Raw genomic sequence first — 18,525 nt, forward strand, 5'->3', positions numbered from 1 at the left:
GAGATGGAATTCCCTGTCCTTTCCTCCAGTAGCTGTCTTGGGGGAGTGCTTTGCTTGACTGTTTCCTCAGAGCACCCCGTCCTATCACACAGTGCTCACCCTTCCTCTTCTCTGAATTTCAGGCCAAGTCCTGCATCTGCCATGTCTGTGGCGTCCACCTCAACAGGCTGCATTCCTGCCTCTACTGCGTCTTCTTCGGCTGTTTCACAAAGAAGCATATTCACGAGCATGCGAAGTCAAAGCGGCACAACCTGGGTGAGGCGAGCTTCTGGGATGGGGAGATAGTTGTGGCCCCTAAATTGCTACTGTTCGATTTTTAATTTGCAGTTCCACTCTTCCAAAAGTCCACTTTGTCATTTATCTCAAATAACGCGTGCCCCTCACTGGTGACACTTGGCAAGAGAAGTGAAAGGGACAAGCCCAGCTCAGCTGAATTGCGCCCCCAGTTTGCCTTAGCATCAGAGGGTTCTGAGTGAATGGCCTGCTGTCTGTGTCCAGCTGACTTCCTGTGAAAAGTTACACTGCCCCTGCCAATGAAACATCAGACCCTTTGAAACACATAGTTAGGAATCACCTTAGGCAAACATTTATAAAGAAAGAGCTCCATGCAGTGTGAGGTCACTGAGGTCAGCGAGGGATTGGATGTGCATAGGTGATTTTATGGCCTTCAGCAATGGGTTTCATTGTTTCCAGTTACACAGTTCTTGAAAAGGCTCCCTTAGCACTGTGTGTGGCCTCAAGATTAATTTACCTTTCACAGCCTTACAAAATCAAACTCATTCTACATTCTAGAAGTTGCATAAACTCGGTTTTGCTCTTGATTTTTTCTTCCTTTTTTTTTTTTTGAGATGGAGTCTTGCTCTGTCACCCAGGGTGGAGTGCAGTGGTGTGATCTTGGCTCACTGCAGCTTCTGCCTCCTGGGCTCAAGCAGTTCTCCTGCCTCAGCCTCCCAAGTAATGGATTACAGGTGCCTGCTACCACGCCTGGCTAATTTTTGTAATTTTAGTAGAGACGGGGTTTCACTATGTTGGCCAGGTTGGTCTCAAAACTCCTGACCTCACATGATCCTCCTGCCTCGGTCTCCCAAAGTGCAAGGATTACAGGAATGAGTCACTGTACCTGGCTGGCTTTTTTTTCTGACTTTGTGCATTAAATGCTTTTTCTTCTACACAGTAGTGTTTTCCTTGGAGTGCTGATGGAGTTGCCAGGATATCCTTCAGCATAGCATTTTCAAGGGGTCCAAGCCAGAGACCTGTTTTAGCTAATACTTCATGTGAGCTTAGCAATTCCAGGTAAAGATGTTTTTAGGCCTTTCCACCCCGAAATTCTGTAATTTGATGCTCTCTTAAAAGCGTTAGCCTAGAAAGACCTATTGGAAACAACGTGGGAGTCCATAAAGTTACTGCACCCACGTCCTGTACAGCTCTCTACAAGGAGTACTTATAGTAAAGGATAAGACCCATGGATTTAACTGAGGCTGACACGGAAAGTGTGTCTGATTTCTTTTTTTCTTTTTCTTTTTCTTTTTTTTGAGACGGAGTCTCGCTCTGTCGCCCAGGCTGGAGTGCAGTGGCCGGATCTCAGCTCACTGCAAGCTCCGCCTCCCAGGTTCACGCCATTCTCTTGCCTCAGCCTCCCGAGTAGCTGGGACTATAGGCGCCCACCACCTCGCCCAGCTAATTTTTTGTATTTTTTAGTAGAGACGGGGGTTTCACCATGTTAGCCAGGATGGTCTCGATCTCCTGACCTTGTGATCCGCCCGTCTCGGCCTCCCAAAGTGCTGGGATTACAGGCTTGAGCCACCGCGCCCGGCCTCTTTTTCGTTTTTGAAGACAGAGTCTCGCTTTGGAGTCCAGGCTGGAGTGCAGTGGTGCAGTCCTGGCTCCCTGCAGCCTTGACCTCCTGGGCTCAAGAGATCCTTCTACCTCAGCCTCTCATTGGGACCACAGGCACACACCGCCACACCTGGAATCCCAGCACTTTGGGAGGCCGAGTGAATTCCTGTGTGTAAAAATTTTTTGTTGGTTGGGTGCAGTGGCTCACGCCTGTAATCCCAGCACTTTGGGAGGCCAAGGCAGGCAGATTATGAGGTCAGGAGATTGAGACCATCCCAGCCAACATGGTGAAACCCCGTCTCTACTAAAAATAACAAAAAAAAATTAGGTGGGTGCAGTGGCACGTGCGTATAGTGCCAGCTACTTGGGAGGCTGAGGCAGGAGACTTGCTTGAACCCAGGAGGCGGAGGTTGCAGTGAGCTGAGATCGCACCATTGTACTCCATCCTGGGCGACAGAGCAAGAATGTGTCTCAAAAAAAAAAATTGTAGAGGCAGGGTCTCACTGTGTTGCCTAGGCTAGTCTTGAACTCCTGGGCCCAAGCAATCCTTTGGCTGTAGCCTCCCAAAGTGCTGGGATTACAGGGCTGAGCCACCATGCCTGGCCACAGTGTGTCTGATTTTGTTCCTAGTAATTTTTTTTCTATTGTGTTTTAAAGAAGTGAAACGAGGGAGGAGCGGTGTGGCTTGCACCTGTAATCCCAGCACTTTGGGAGGCTGAGGTGGGCAAATTACCTGAACTCAGGAGCTCAAGACTAGTCTGAGCAACATGGTAAAATGCTGTCTGTACAAAAAAATTTAAAAATTAGCATGGCATGGTGGTATGTGCCTGTGGTCCCAGCTACTCACTCAGGAGGCTGAGGTGGGAGGATCACTTGAGCCTAGGAGGTCAAGGCTGTGGTGAGCTGTGATCAAGCCACTGCACTCGAACCTGGATGAGAGAGCAAGACTCAAAAAAAATAAAAAAGAAGTGAGATGATTTTAAGGCAAAATATACATACCTCTGTCTTCTGTGATGTGTTTATGATCCAGTTGTTTTCTTAGGGACATCTGGAAGCTGTCACCTCAGTATCACACTGTGCAATGGCGTGGTCTCAGCTCACTACAATCTCTGCCTCCCAGGTTCAGACAGTTCCCCTGCCTCAGCCACCCAAGTAGCTGGGATTACAGATGCACACCAACATGCCCAGCTAATTTTTGTATTTTTGTAGAGATGGGGTTTCACCATGTTGGCCAGGCTGGTCTTGAACTCCTGACCTCAGGTGATCCATCTGCCTCAGCCTCCCAAAGTGCTGGGATTACAGGCTTGAGCCACCACGCCTGGCCCAATTAACCATTTTTAAGTCTACAACTTGGTGACATTTAGCACATCTACAATGTTGTGTGTCCTCCACTTCTCTAGTTCAAAACTTTTTTGCGCCATTAACAGATCACCGCCTGTCGCTCTCTCCTGTCCCTTGGTGACTCGACTGCTTTCCGTCTCTGTGGATTTGCCTGTCCTGGATATTTCATATGTGTGGAATCATATAACATGTGGCCCTTTGTGTCTGGCTTCTTTCTGCTAGCATGCATTTGTGATTCATCTGAGTTGCGTTATGGATTAGTATTTCATTCCTTCCTATGGCTCAGTCACGCTCCATTGTGTATGGTAGACCACATTTTTCATCTGTTCATCCGCTGATGGACGTTTGGGTTGTTCCCACCTTCTTGGCCCTTAGGAATAGTGCCACTGTGGATAGCGTGTGTAATTCTAGGGGGACATGTTTTCATTTCTCTTGGATGTACACCTAGAAGTGAGCTGGCAGGGTCATCAAATCTCTCTGCTTAACTTACGTGAAACACCATCTTTTTTTTGTGGCTGCACCATTTTCATTCCCACCAGTGATGGACAAGCTTTCCAGTTTGTTCACATCCTTGCCAACATTTATTTTTTAATACCCATCATAGTGAGTGTGAAATGGTATCTCATTGTGGCTTTGGTTTTCATTTTCTTAATGACCAATAATGTTTAATATTTTTTTATGTGCCTTTTGGGCCGTTTGTATGTTTAGAGAAATACCAGTTCACATCCACTGCCTTTTTTTAATCGGATTGTTTGGTTGTTGTTGTTCTTTATATGTACACATGCACATTATACAGTGTATGCGTGTGTTGCGGTGTGTGGGTATATTCTGGATGTGGACTCCGCACAGATGTATGATTTGCAAATGTTTTCTCCTATTCTGTAGGTTCTTTTTAGTTTCTTGATAGTGTCCTTTGAAGCACAGGATCAGATATTTTTAATTCTGATGAAGTCCAGTTTCTTTTTTCTTTTCTTTCTTTTTTTGAGACAGTATCTCACTCTGTCACCCAGGCTGGACTGTAGTGGCACAGTCACAGCTCACTACAGCCTCAACCTCCCAAGCTGAAGTTGTCCTCCCACCTCATCCTCCTGAGTGGCTGGGACCACAGGTATGCACCACCATGCCTGGCTAATTTTTTGTATTTTGTGTAGAGACGGGGTCTCACCGTGTTTCCAAGGTGATCTTGAACTCTGGGCTCAAGTGATCCTCCCGCCTCCGCCTCCCAAAGTGCTGGGATTCCAGGTGTGAGCTGCCGCCGCCCAGCCCAGTTTATTTTTTTCGTTGCTGGTGGTTTTGGTGTCAGATCTAAGAATCGCTCACCAAATCCGAGGTCGTGAAGACTTGCCCCTATGTTTTATACTTTTGGTTCTCCTATTTAGGTCTGTGGTCCATTCGAGTTAATTTTTATATACGGTATGAGGTAAGGATTTGTATGTGAATATACAGTTGTCCCAGCAGCATTTGTTAAAGAGATATCCTCTCCCCTCAAATGGTCCTGACGCCTTGTGGATGTCGGTTGGTTTTAGGCAGTGGGAGTGTTGCAGTGTGAAGGCCTTAAAGAAGGCCTAAATCTAGAAGGATTTACATAGTAGGCACTGGAATGGTGATCTGTCTTCCCACGGTAGAGTTTTTGTTGTCAGCTATATGTGTGGGCTGTTTTTCACGGAATGTCTCGGCCTTACTGTAAGTTCTCATCACCCTTATTGTAAACTTGTCTCTGTCAGGATTTCTCTGTGACGTCCATGTGCTGGGGCTGTACTTCTGATGAACAGAAAGTGGCAAAGGGTTGATGGCCGAGCTCTGCGACAGCTCCCACCAGGACTTTAACATCGTTGTTGGCATTTTGTGAATTTTTTGAGTAGAGCAGAAGGTAGCCTTGGGAATCTTAAACTGCTATTTTGAGTTTCAACAGATCTGCTTTGGAAGACTTCAAAGAGCTACCACAGTCTAAGTCATAGTAGCTTAAGACATGAAATAGAATAAAACTGTGATGTTCCAAGACTTCCATGTTTATCTGGGGATACACTTAAATTATATACTAACCTAATCATCACACAGCCCTGGGAAGCACTAGTGCGGTTGCTATCAGCATCTTACCGCAGAGGAAGCTGAGGCTCAGAGGCATGGAGTAATTGATGAAAGGTACACAGTTGGCAGGTGGCAGAGTGAGGGTTTGGTTGGTGCCAGTTACTCTCAATCCATGCTCTTTCCTCTGTGCTTTGCTGCCTCCCAGGTGTCTGACATTGCGTGGATTTAAGTCCCACTCTTCCCTCTTTTTTTTGGGGGGGGGAGATAGAGTCTGCCACTCTCGCCCAGGCTGGAGTGCAGTGGTGCAATCTTGGCTCACTTCGGTCAAGTCATACTTCCACCTAAGCCTCCTGAGTAGCTGGGACCATAGACATGCACCACTACACCCGGCTAATTTTTGTAGAGATGGGGGTTCACCATGTTGCCTAGTCTGGTCTTGAACTCCTGAGCTCAAGTGATCCACTCACCTCAGCTTCCCAAAGCGCTGGGATTACAGGTGTGAGCCACCACGCCAGGTTTCTCTCCCAGAAGGAGAACTTCTCAGCCTCCCGAGTAGATGAGAGTACGGGCACGTGCCACCACGCCCGGCTAATTTTTTGTACTTTTAGTAGAGACAGGGTTTCACCGTGTTAGCCAGGATGGTCTCCATCTCCTGACCTCGTGATCCACCCGCCTTGGCCTCCCAAAGTGCTGGAATTACAGGCGTGAGCCACCGCACCCGGCCAACCCCGGTTGTTTTTAAATTGTTAAATGGAGAGAGTGCCTTTTTTCAGGCACTCAGAGGACTTTATCTTACTTACTTTTATAATAAAATATTTAAGAGCCCAAGCTATTAGTCCTATTTTATTTTATTTTTTGACTTTTTACAAATTATTGCTTTTAACAAAGAAAGCAAAAGTGGATATTTCCATAAAATAAAGGTTTATGTTGACAATTAAAAACTGGACATGCACACGATTAGAAAGTTCAAACGACACGAAAAGGTATACTTCTTGAAGGAAACGACTGTGAACAGTTTCTTGTGAGTGTTTTAGAAAATTGAAATTTATACATACATATTGTATCTCTTCTTGTTTGTAAAAAGAATATACTAGTATTACTATAATTTTTTTATTTTTATTTTTTGAGACAGAGTCTCACTCTGTTGCCCAGGCTGGAGTGCAGTGGCAAGATCTTGGCTCAATGCAACCTCCCCTTTCTGGCTTTCAGCTATTCTCATGCCTCAGCCTCCCGAGTAGCTGGGGTTACAGGTGTGTGCCACCATGCCTGGCTAATTTTTGTACTTTAGTAGAGATTGTGCTTCACCGTGTTGACCAGGCTGGTCTTGAACTCCTGGCCTCAAATGATCTGCCCCCATCGGCTTCCCAAAGTGCTGGGATAACAGGCATGAGCCACAGCTCCCAGCCTATTAGTCCCATTTTATAGAAGATGCAGTTGAGAAGCTGTGGTGGAAGACCCACCTTCAGGTAACTCTGGGTCAAGATGTCAGTGAAGGTCATCTGATAAGAAACTATTTCCCCCGTGTCCTTAAGGTAAGAGTAGCAAATGCCGCCAATCACAAAAGTCACAGCAAGTTGCTGTCACATTCTTTATGGTGATGGTGTCAGGAATTCTAGATGGAGGGAAGCATAGTCACTCCGTGTCAGGTGGCCAGGACTGAAAATATCCAATGCAGTTGTACCAGTTTTAATACCACGCAGAGAAGGTGGCAGAGGTCCTGATCCTGGAGTATTGGCTGCTTTGAAAAGTATGTGTGGGTCGCCTCTGTTTTTTAGACACCTCAGCCCTGGGCGTGAGCTGCCAAACACAGTGCATGCCCCTCACCTGCTCAGGATAGGAGACCGCACTGGACTCGCTTCCCCACTTGTGCATAGGAAGGTGCTATGAACAGTCATTGTCTACAGTACCTCACTGTGTTTAACTCTGCCTTGCAGCCTTACCCTGTGGTTTTTAATTTAATCGGTTTCTCCTCCCTCCTTTCTCTCCTCAGCCATTGATCTGATGTACGGAGGCATCTACTGCTTTCTGTGCCAGGACTACATCTACGACAAAGACATGGAAATAATCGCCAAGGAGGAGCAGAGGAAGGCTTGGAAAATGCAAGGTTTGGTTCCACCTCAATTTACCTGCTTGATCCTGCAGTTCCCTCATGTCCATCAAGGGCAGACCCAGTAGGAGAAAGAGAAGTAGCTAGGTGGGAAGTGGTGGGCTGGTGGGACGAGGCCCCCCACCTTCCCCTAAGGCCCACAGTGGAGTCAGCTGAAGCTGTGCACGGCAGGGGAGGGGGCTAGCGTCAAGGCATGCATAGCTGCCTGTTTGCCTGGGACCGCTTCCAAGGTGTTTCCTTGCAGGTCCCCCAGGGCCTGCAGCTGCGTCAGGGGGACAACCCCAGCAGTACTTAAGCTCTCCCAGGGCGCACCTGCAGATGTGGGGCTGAACCAGTGTGGCGAGGTCACACCTCTCGGGGACAGGCGACTCCATATCTGGACGTCCCTGAGTGGTTTGCCCTCAGCTCTGTTGAATTCTAGCAAGCGATCTCTTTGCAGTAATGTTATGTGTAAACATACCTCCTTCCTTCCAGGAGAGCAGACTATTTTCTGATCAAGTTGCGGTAGAATCTGGTTTGAAATTCTGGACTGTTTGGGTGATGTTAAATCCATGTTAACAGCGTAAACCCACCAGATGGAAACAGAGTCTCCCAGCAGCCCCACTGCACAGTCAGATCCTTGCAATCCTGTGAGCTGCCCTCGTGGCTCTTGCACCAGTGTGGGTTTCGCACGTGCTGTTGCCTCTCTGTGGCCACATGCTCTGGTTATTGGCTGCACAGAGGGAGAGGTGCAAACATGCAGTCATTTGCTTTATCATTTATTTCGTCTTGGCTTTCCTGAGTTTGTTTGTTTGTTTTTTTGGTTTTTAATTCTGGCAGATGCTCATAGTGGTTGACAGTGATAGCGACATAGTGGCAGGTGTGGTTTGCCCCAGTTGACAGGTGAGCATCTGATCTCTCTGGTAGCAAAGCCATCGCTGTTGGCAAAGGAAACATATGAACCTGACACCTGTTATACATTCTTGCCTTGATTACTCTCCATTGAACACACCCCAGTGTTTTGAGAAGGGAAGAATAGCAGCAGGGGCTCTTTCAGTGAGCAGAGTTATTTGTGTTTAACAAGTCTTTTCTGGAGAGCAGTCTTTGACTTGTGCTCCCTCTTCTCAGGGAACACTCTCAGAAATTTAACAACATTGTGACTAAGTGTGGGTGTATTGTTTTGTGCAGAGCATTTAAAGCACAGGCCTAAGAAATGTATGTCCAGGATTAAAATGGAATTCTTCGGCCGGGCGCGGTGGCTCAAGCCTGTAATCCCAGCACTTTGGGAGGCCGAGACGGGCGAATCACAAGGTCAGGAGATGGAGACCATCCTGGCTAACACGGTGAAACCCCGTCTCTACTAAAAATACAAAAACTAGCCGGGCGAGGTGGCGGGCGCCTGTAGTCCCAGCTACTCGGGAGGCTGAGGCAGGAGAAAGGCGTAAACCCGGGAGGCGGAGCTTGCAGTGAGCTGAGATCTGGCCACTGCACTCCAGTCCGGGCGACAGAGCAAGACTCCGCCTCAAAAAAAAAAAAAAAGAAAATGGAATTCTTCTAGAATCATTTTATAATTCCATCTATCCAACATGACGTGTCTTTTAAAGTATTTTGAAGTATTCATAAATGTTGGTTGGCATGGAACAAGTACCTCTGAGTGCATAGGGTGTGCGTTGAATGGAATACGATGCCAGTTAGCATTTACACCACTCTCTTTGAATATTTTGTGGCGCACACATTTTTAACTGTTGCATCTATTTTAGTTTGGTAACTCTACGCTGTGTTTATGCTATTTCAGTTTGCTGAACAGTGCATGCTCTCGCCTTCAATTTCACTTGTTTGCAGGAGAATCCTTCATGTAAGTTCCCGTTGGTGCTGATGCTGCCATCTGTGTGCTGAAGGATGGAAGACATTTGAAAAACAACTGTTTCGGCATTGGCTTTGGGGTAGTTTTGACTGGAGGTGCTGCTTTTCTTCTTGCAGGAAACGTAGCTCACATGCTTATGCCCTCTGTGAGAAGCTCCTTTAAGTGTTGTGTGTAGCCCCTGTCAGCACAGTGGAGTTTGAGAAAGCCATGGTGCTGTGGATGTCGCCCACTGAAATGCACCCTGACAGACAGCACAGCGCCACAGCTTTTATATGTAAGCACACTTGATGTGAAAACGTAGCTAATAGCACTTGGAACTGTCCTTTATCTGCTTGCTTTAGGCGCTGGAGAGAAGTTTTCAACTTGGGAACCAACCAAACGGGAGCTTGAACTGCTGAAGCACAACCCAAAAAGGAGAAAGATCACCTCGAACTGCACCATAGGTGGGTGGAGGGCATTGTCACTCTCAGCTAGATTTCTTTCCGGGCTTTAAAAGTAAATACAGAATTGTGAGTTTCGTAAATCCACATGATTCTGTTGAAGCCCTGCATAACTGTCAGTCATCGATGTGCTCAGCGACCAGCTCTTGAGCACCTGTTCTCTGCAGAGACCTGCAGTGGGCTTGGGGCACAGAGTGATGTGTGGCAATGGCCCTGCCCTCATAGCCTTCGGTGTCTGTGTGGGTAAAGGGACTCAAGTTGATTCTGGCCAGGGTGAGGCTGGGCACAGTAATCTTCAGGGAGAGAAATGTGTGTGAGTGTAAGTATTTGCTGAATTTTTTACAAATTGAGGGAATACCCTTTAGAACTTTTTTTTTTTTTTTTTTTTTTTTTTTTTTTTTTTGGAGACAGAGTCTTGCTCTGTCGCCCAGGCTGGAGCACAGTTCACTGCAACTTCCGAGCAGTGATCCTGGGCCCAAGCGATCCTTCCACCTCAGCCTCCTAAATAGCTGGGATTGCAGGTGCACACCACCATGCTTGGTTAATTTTTGTGTTTTGCGTAGAGACGTTTCACCATGTTTCCCAGACTGGTGTTGAACTCCTGGGCTCCAGTGATCCTCATGCTTTGGCTTCCCAGAGTGCTGGGATTACAAGTATGAGCCCCTGCACCTGGCCCTAGAACATTTTTTTAAAAAGTTATTATTATACTTTAAGTTCTAGGGTACATGTGCACAACGTGCAGGTTTGTTCCATATGTATACGTGTGCCATGTTGGTGTGTTGCACCCATTAACTTGTCATTTACATTAGGTATATCTCCTAATGCTATCCCTCCCCCCACCCCACGACAGGCCCCGGTGTGTGATGTTCCCCTTCCTGTGTCCAAGTGTCCTAGAACATTTTTAAAAAGCTGTTTTGTTTGTTAGGCTCCACTGTGACCTGGCCTGTTGCCATAGAAACTATATTTGTGTCATTCTGTCAAAGCATACAATGGCTGAAGTGGGAGGGGGCGATGGTGGTGGACATTCTTCAATACCGTTCATGTAAAAGTGGCGTAAAAATTAGCAAAATGCGATACCTCATCGTTTTCCGGCTTCTTGAATGAATGAATAAAAGAAAATACTCGTAGAGGTAGAGGAAGCTGCTGGGATCCAGCGGCACCTGTGGCTCAGCACACAGGTAACCCCGGCTCTCCGGCGACTTGTGTCCAGGTCTGCGCGGGCTCATCAACCTTGGGAACACGTGCTTCATGAACTGCATCGTGCAGGCGCTGACCCACACGCCACTTCTGCGGGACTTCTTCCTGTCTGACAGGCACCGCTGTGAGATGCAGAGCCCCAGTTCCTGTCTGGTCTGTGAGATGTCCTCACTGTTTCAGGAGGTGAGCACCATTGACTAATGCAGGGGAGCATTTCTGTTACTTTGTTTCCACTTAAAAAAAAAAAAAAATTCAAGGCCGGGCGCAGTGGCTCAAGCCTGTAATCCCAGCACTTTGGGAGGCCGAGACGGGCGGATCATGAGGTCAGGAGATGGAGACCATCCTGGCTAACACTGTGAAACCCCATCTCTACTAAAAAATACAAAAAAAACTAGCCGGGCGAGGTGGCGGGCGCCTGTAGTCCCAGCTACTCGGGAGGCTGAGGCAGGAGAATGGCGTAAACCCGGGAGGCGGAGCTTGCAGTGAGCTGAGATCCGGCCAGTGCACTCCAGCCCGGGCGACAGAGTGAGACTCCGTCTCAAAAAAAAAAAAAAAAAAAAAAAAATTCAATAGGGTGGACCGCGATAAAGGAAGATACATTTGGAACCTTTTGTAGTAAGTTACTGTTTAATATACATGTCTATTATGGAAAACACAGTTTTCCAAAAAGGGAAGACCTGGCATGATTTGGGGGGATGCACTGCTGACTCAGAACAAGGAGGAGCTCTCTCAGAGGCGTGTGGCAGAGAGATCCCTGGCGGGTGACATTTGTCTCTAAAGGCGGGTGATTCTCCCCATTCCTCTTCCTCCATGGTGTACCTTCCTGGCTCAGAAAGGCATGCATGTGCCACCCTCCTGCGTCCTGGTATGTGGGTCTCCTCCACTGCCAGGCCTCTCTAAGCATGCCCAGTCAGAGCCTCTGTCCTCATGAGCTACGTGCTACATGTTGGCAGTTCTTGTGGGCTACATGTGTAGCATTCCTTTCCATGTCTGTCCCTGGCGTCAGAGGATGGCAGTGCTCAGGGCAAGGCGTATCACGGCTGCTGCCTCAGCTGCCACCAGTTCCGTGACTCAGACATGCCTCTTAGAGCTGAAGCAGCTCAGTTACCTCAACTAATAACCAGGCTGGTGCCTGTTCCTCAGGTGCCTTGCACAGCAGCCAGCCAATAGCCCTGGCCTGTTTCTGTTGGTAACCTCTGAGAGACCCAGCCACGCCGGCTCACTCATGTATGTCTGGTCATTGGTCACTTTTGTGGAACAGCTGCAGAGTTGAGCGTTTGGACAGAGGCTATCCAACCTGAAAAGCTGAAATTATTTACTGCCTGGGCCTTTCAAAAACAGATTGCCAGCCTCTGGTCGCACCTAAGCCATTTCCTCAAAGTACCTGCAATGTGCCATAACTGCTGGGGGCACGGCCCAAATAGGAGAAAGGAGGGTGCAGCTGGGAAGTTGGTGGGCGGTTGTGTCACTGACTTTAGTGATAAGCTCACTTGTGTTAGATTGTTTTTAGACTCAGGTTTGTTAAGGTGTAAATTACAGTCACATCCACCTTTTAGTGTATAGATAGATGGGTTTTGATGAATGCATAGTTTTGTAACTGCTGCTACTCAAGATGAAGAACTGTCACCTCCCCAAACTCCCTCATGCCCCTCTGAAGTCAACCTCTAGTCCCCAGACCCTGGCAGCCGCCGATCTGTCTTCGGTCCCTTGAGTGTCCTTTACCAGCACGTCATACAGATGGATGCATGCAGGAAGTAGCCTTTCAGAATCTGGCTGTCCCTTCTTAACATAATACTGGGTGGATTCACCTGTGTCTTGTGCGCATCCATGACGTGTGCTTTCGATGGCTGCGTTGGGTTCCATTATGTATATGGGCTCTGGTTGTCTGTTTCCCAGTTCGGACACATTTGGGTGGTCTATGGTTTTGGGTTTTTTTGATGAGGAATAAAACTGCCATGAATTCTGTATTTGCACAGGCAAGACTCTTCTGTGGGTCTGACCTGGTGAGGAAGCCGTGGGGTAGAAGGTGTGCTGCTGGGTCTGGGTCCTGAATGGAGCTGGTGGAGAGGATCGATTGGTTGGCAAGCCCTGAGCTCATTGCCATTAGCCTCAGAGCCAGAGAGTCCTGTGGCTGATGCTGGTGAATTCTGCATCATCACAGTGATGTGCTTCCCTTTGTGGCGGTGCTGGTGTCCATGGGCCGGAGTGGTTTGGCTGGTGTTTTGAGGAAACTAGTATTGGGCAAATCAAGTCACTTTTATTTGCATGTGATCTCATAGTAGCAAGTCATAATTTATCTTCTAGGCTTATATGTGGAAAACTAGATGGTGGAAAGGTAAAAATTCATATGAGGACTCAAAAAGTCCAATGAGCCCAGATAAAAATAGACTGCAAAAAGTAGAAAAGTAAAATTGAACCATTTGTGTCAAATGAGCCACAGCCAGTGGTAGGCATCTGATTAAGGTTTTGATTGTGTGTACTCTGTGTTCAGAGTCTACATTTATTCCTGACAAGGTTTCCTTTCCCTGCCCTCTGGCAGTTTTACTCCGGACACCGGTCCCCTCACATCCCGTATAAGTTGCTGCACCTGGTGTGGACCCACGCGAGGCACCTGGCAGGCTACGAGCAGCAGGATGCCCACGAGTTCCTCATCGCGGCCCTGGACGTGCTCCACCGACACTGCAAAGGTGGGCGCTGGGCTCTGCACCCTCCACCAACGCAGGATGTTTTCCTCGAAGGGGAAGGAAGCAAAGCAAGTGTGTGCGCTCGTGCAAAAAGGGGCACAGGTGACACGTTCCATTGTTTTGTAGCGTTTGTTGTCATTTGTTTCTGAGGTCACCATAACTAATGACCTCAGAGGGGCTCCTCCTGGTTTATTTTTAAGAGGCGAGGAAGTAGTTCCAGCAGTATGGCAGGTCCTCAGTGACCCATCACAGTGAACAGCAAGTTCTCAGGGCCCTCTTGGGCCTGTGCTTTGAGGACCCTGCCTGCCTTGGCATTTCTGGGATCCTGTGGGTTAACAGGCCTGAGGCTTCTGGACATCCCCCAAACACAATCAGCCAACCATCTCCTTCCCCATGGGGACTCTCCAGAAGGACTGGTGGTTGCTCTGAAATAGCCAGAGAGCTGGGACACAGGACGAGCAAAGCTTCTCTTGGGGTCTCATTGGACCTGGGCCATCTCCCACAACATCGTTCCATAGCCTGGCCCCAGGGTGGTGCCCTCACTAGGTTCTCAGAGGTGTGTGCTGTTGATAGTTGGCGGAGGCAGCTCTTAGGGCTGGAGGTGGGAGGCTAGGACTGAATGACTTCAGCCAAGATCGGCTCCTCTGCATTCCTCACGGTGGAGATCCCAGTGTGAGAAACCTGCAGCTGAAGTCTGTCTCTACAGGCAGAGAGACTGAGGGGTGATTCTCACACAGTGGGCTGGTCACTTGCAGGTCTTCCTAAAGCCTGTGCTGGCGGTTCTGATTCAGTAGGTCTCTGGGAGGCAAGGGCTACTTCACTCCTACTCGGTTGCCAGCCGATGCTGATGCCGCTGGTTCAGATGCCATGCTCTGAGAAGCCGTGCGCTCAGCTAACAGGGTACCTGGCTGCTTGTGAGTTACCTGTGGCCTCTGGGCTGGCACAGCTAGTTGTAGGCAATATCCTACCAGTTAATTTTAACTTGGAGTCTTTTAGAGAACAGAGTCCTGTTCTGACAGTTCACTGAGTTGAACAGCCTGGTGGGCTGGCCTTCCCATCACTTCTCATCAGTCTCAGGGCTGTGCAGCCGGGGCTAGGCGCTTACGCACACCCTGTGGGTTCTGAGATCATAGCCCAGAAACAACCCACAGTTGAGCTAAAATGGCTGGTTTTGGTCAAATGTGACTGTTATGTTCTCTTTTGGTGCTTTTTTTTTGCCTCTGAAAAACTGCGTGATCCTTTTAATCCTTACCCTAGAAATCAAATGAAAGTTACTCAGTATGTAGTAGCTTAGGTAGAGTTTTGTTTCCTAGTATGATTCATGAGAGGAAAGAGCACTGTGGAAGTCGACTACGCTATTCTCTCAAGCACCTAGTCAGAATAACAAAGAGCCTTCTGCAAGCAGCAGAAAGATGTTCTAAAAATCACTTGTTCAAAAATGCATCACTGTTAAAATATTCATATGACCAAAAATGTGACAAAACCACTGACGTGCTTCTGACAGAATTCCCTTGGAAATGTCTGATGTCAGGTTCTTCTGTTTAGAAACGTGGTTGCCAGAGCCATTTAGCAAGGTGGCCTGGCCACGTGCCCTTGGTTACGTGCAGTTGTTTATCCTTGTGACCTCCACGGCATCTTTCTGTTTATTGACTTGTTTTATTTTGTTTTTGAGTCAGAGTCTCGCTGTCTTGCCGTCTTGCCAGGTTGGTCAGCTCACTGCAACCTCTGCCTCCTGGGTTCAAGTGATTCTTCTGCCTCAGCTTCCTGAGTAGCTGGGACTACAGGCATGTGCCACCACACCCAGCTAGTTTTTTGTATTTTTAGTAAAGATGGGGTTTCACTGTGTTAGCCAGGATGGTCTTGATCTCCTGACCTCCTGATCCGCCCGCCTTGGCCTCCCAAAGTGCTGGAATTACAGGCGTGAGCCACTGCACCTGGCCATTCTGTTCATTATTCTTTGTGTCTTCCTGTATGGATATTCTTGTCCCCTAACATTTTGTCCCATGAATTTGAGATCCCTCTCAGAAGACTCAATGGCCACTTTCTATTCCTCTGTCATGATTCAATGTCTTTGAACTGTGACATATATACAGGTGGCCTCGTGCCCTGTCCCCACTGTCTAGTGAAGTTATTTAGAAAATGTATTCCACATATGAATTAAGTTCTGCTACTTAAGTTTCTTCTTTGCAGATCCGCACACATGAATATGAATGAAGCGTGTATTGAATAGAGAGGATGGGAGTGGCACTTCCAGATGCAACTGACTGGAAGACACGCTGTCCCCCGGGGGCTCCAGCTGATGAGGACAGCCTGAGAGTGTCCTGCGGTGTCACTTTCTGAACTCGGGGCACCATGATACCTAGTCAGGGAGGGGGGTTGTATGGGGCTTCCCCAGGTGTACCTGGCCTGCCGTATGTTCAGCTGTCTCACCGGAACAATATTGATTCAATCATTCTTCATATGAAAATGGGAATGAATTACCGTGCTCAGTCATTGGGCATTAGGTGGATTTTCTTGGCGAGATTGAAGCTGTGGGGCTCTTAGGGAGTGAGAAAAAGGAGCATTGAAAATCCAAGTGCTGTAATTTCTCATCACATTAAAATAACGAGGAGACCCTCTGCTAAAATGAGGCGTGTCCTCACGTGGCCTTTTAAAGCACCGGCCCTGGCTTCCCCAGGCCTCTGCAGGGTGAACTGCTCTTTCCTTAGAGACTCCCCATCTTTGGGGCGCGCAGACGCTAATCCCTGAGCCGTGGTCTGTCCCCAGGTGATGACAACGGGAAGAAGGCCAACAACCCCAACCACTGCAACTGCATCATAGACCAGATCTTCACGGGTGGGCTGCAGTCAGACGTCACCTGCCAAGTTTGCCAGTAAGTGAGAGCCTGTGTGCTCGGCAGTGTCAAACCCTCTGGGGCCGTGCTGACATCCTCCCAGTCTCCAGAGTTGTGTGTGCTCTGAGAGGTCTTTAAGGAGGCTGCAAGAAAAATGATTAACAGCTGCCCCGAGAGTGAAGGCTGTGGGGTCGGGGTGCTTCCTCTTGCGGAGGTGTCCCCTTGGGATGCGAGCCCTTCCTGTTGAGGTCTTGGCTGTTGTCCACAGCCAGCAGTGTGTTCTTGGAAGCTTCCCCCATTTCTCATCTTACAGTCCTTGACCAGGGACCAAGTAAAATAGCCCTCTTCAAGAAGGCGTGGCTCATGCATGATGGATTGTTTGCATACATGCTTCAAAGTATGTTGGTTTTCATTATTTTATGGTTTCTGGTTCCATTTTCTCTGATCTAGTGGCCCTGATTCTTCTCAGGTGTGGTCTCTGCTTAGAGCCCCAAGTGTTGAGTGCAGGGAGAATCCACTGCTTTGTTAGCTCAGAGGGACCCTCTCACCCAACCTCAGTGCATGCTGCTGTTTTTTTTTTTTTTTTTAAGGCATGGGGTCTTTTTAATTTTGCCCAGGCTGGCCTTGAACCCATGGGCTCAAGCAATCCTTCCTCCTCAGCCTCCCAAGTAACTGGGACTACAGGCGTGGGCCTCTGTGCCTGGCTCTGTTCTTTACTCCAGTTGAAGTTTTAAAAACCGTGGACATGATGCACCGAAATTATTTCAGAACTCGGAATGGATCGTCACTTCTAAACTGTATAAGACCAGCAAATATCAGGAAAGGCCAGTGCTGCCTGTGTCACGGGGGCTGTTTTCTGTAAGGAGCGTAGACTGTTAGGGGCCTTGGCTCTGAGCATTAGAAACCGAGTTTGCTCTGAGCAATTTGGACCTTCTCGCTGTCCCTTAACTACTGAATTCCATTAGCAGGAGATTGTCTCAAGATTTAAATCCCGTGTAAATATCGAGAGTAAATTTCCCAGTCTGCGAGTTTTCATTTTTTGTATTGTTAAATAAATTTCTAGCAAGGAACTGGCCTTGTGAAATGCAGCATTGAATAGCCACACTCTGTGAAGTGTGCGGAGGTCTCCAGTGTCACCTAGGGTCACAGGCCCCAAGTTCTAGATGCAGTTGAGATAGACCTGTGGATTCAATCCAGAGCCTCTGATGGGGCCCATGAGTTTATCCTCCTCCCAAGTCCCTCAGTGACTGTGATGGTCTCCAGACTGGGAAGCGCTTGCTTGAGGAGCGCCGCTCGCCTTCCGAGTTCACACACGCCCCTCCCCAGGGCCACCTTGGGAACTAGGACACGTTGGGTGTGAGCACGGCTGCTCTCGCTCCTGCCCCATCCCACCTGAGTGTCACTGCGACAAAGGGCACAGCGAGGAAGAGATGTGGGAATGGCCCCCACCCCAGGCTGCCTCGAGCTGGGTTGGTGTCAGTCCTCACAGCCATTGTTTTCCCTCTGCTTCCAGTGGAGTCTCCACCACCATCGACCCCTTCTGGGACATCAGCTTGGATCTCCCCGGCTCTTCCACCCCGTTCTGGCCCCTGAGCCCAGGGAGTGAGGGCAACGTGGTAAATGGGGAAAGCCACGTGTCGGGAACCACCACGCTCACGGACTGCCTGCGACGGTGAGAGGCCTGCATCCACACGGCCAGGGCGAGTCTTCTGGCGGGAAGGCTGTGCTCCATCAGGACCAAAGTAGGGCTCTTTCACATGCCCAGGACAGAGTCTGGGCAGAGATGCAGCATTGCCTGGATTGGCTGCAGTCTCTGGTGCTAGTTTGTCCTTTGTTTTGACCAGATGACTCGATATTTCTGTCCCCCAGCTTTGCATAGCACCAGGTGTCGGTGTCAGCATCTGCTATTTCAACCTCTGCGTGTAAATGAACCCAGAGCCAAACTGGATGCTCCCTTAGCCCTTGTTCTAATCACCTACTCGGGAATGTGAGCTGAGACGTGCCTGGCCCTCTCCCCATGGTCCACAGCCTTCTCTGCACATGATTGAAACTTAGTTGTGATGTTCTGTACTCTTAGGGCCGTTTTTGAAATTGTGCATGTACTGCTTCATTTGGGATAAGTAGTAGTATTTACAAAGTGATTTTTTTTTTTTTTTTTTTTTTGGAGACAGAGTCATGCTCTGTCGCCCAGGCTGGAATGCAGGGGTGTGATTTCT

The 18,525-nt window shown here is 48.4% G+C and overlaps 1 protein-coding gene across 1 annotated transcript in view; it reads left to right on the forward strand.

Annotated features, from left to right (window-relative positions):
- USP22 (ubiquitin specific peptidase 22) overlaps window positions 1–18,525 on the forward strand; it is a 43,042-nt gene that overhangs the window by 14,644 nt on the left and 9,873 nt on the right. Inside the window, exons 2-8 of the mRNA XM_010382905.2 lie at window positions 123–255; window positions 7,196–7,309; window positions 9,497–9,598; window positions 10,806–10,975; window positions 13,332–13,479; window positions 16,243–16,348; window positions 17,823–17,981. Of these exons, the coding sequence (XP_010381207.1) occupies window positions 123–255; window positions 7,196–7,309; window positions 9,497–9,598; window positions 10,806–10,975; window positions 13,332–13,479; window positions 16,243–16,348; window positions 17,823–17,981 (932 nt within the window). The remainder of the gene's footprint in view (window positions 1–122; window positions 256–7,195; window positions 7,310–9,496; window positions 9,599–10,805; window positions 10,976–13,331; window positions 13,480–16,242; window positions 16,349–17,822; window positions 17,982–18,525) is intronic.

Source organism: Rhinopithecus roxellana, chromosome 19, assembly GCF_007565055.1.
Source record: "Rhinopithecus roxellana isolate Shanxi Qingling chromosome 19, ASM756505v1, whole genome shotgun sequence".
In the NCBI taxonomy this organism is placed as follows: Eukaryota; Metazoa; Chordata; class Mammalia; order Primates; family Cercopithecidae; genus Rhinopithecus; species Rhinopithecus roxellana.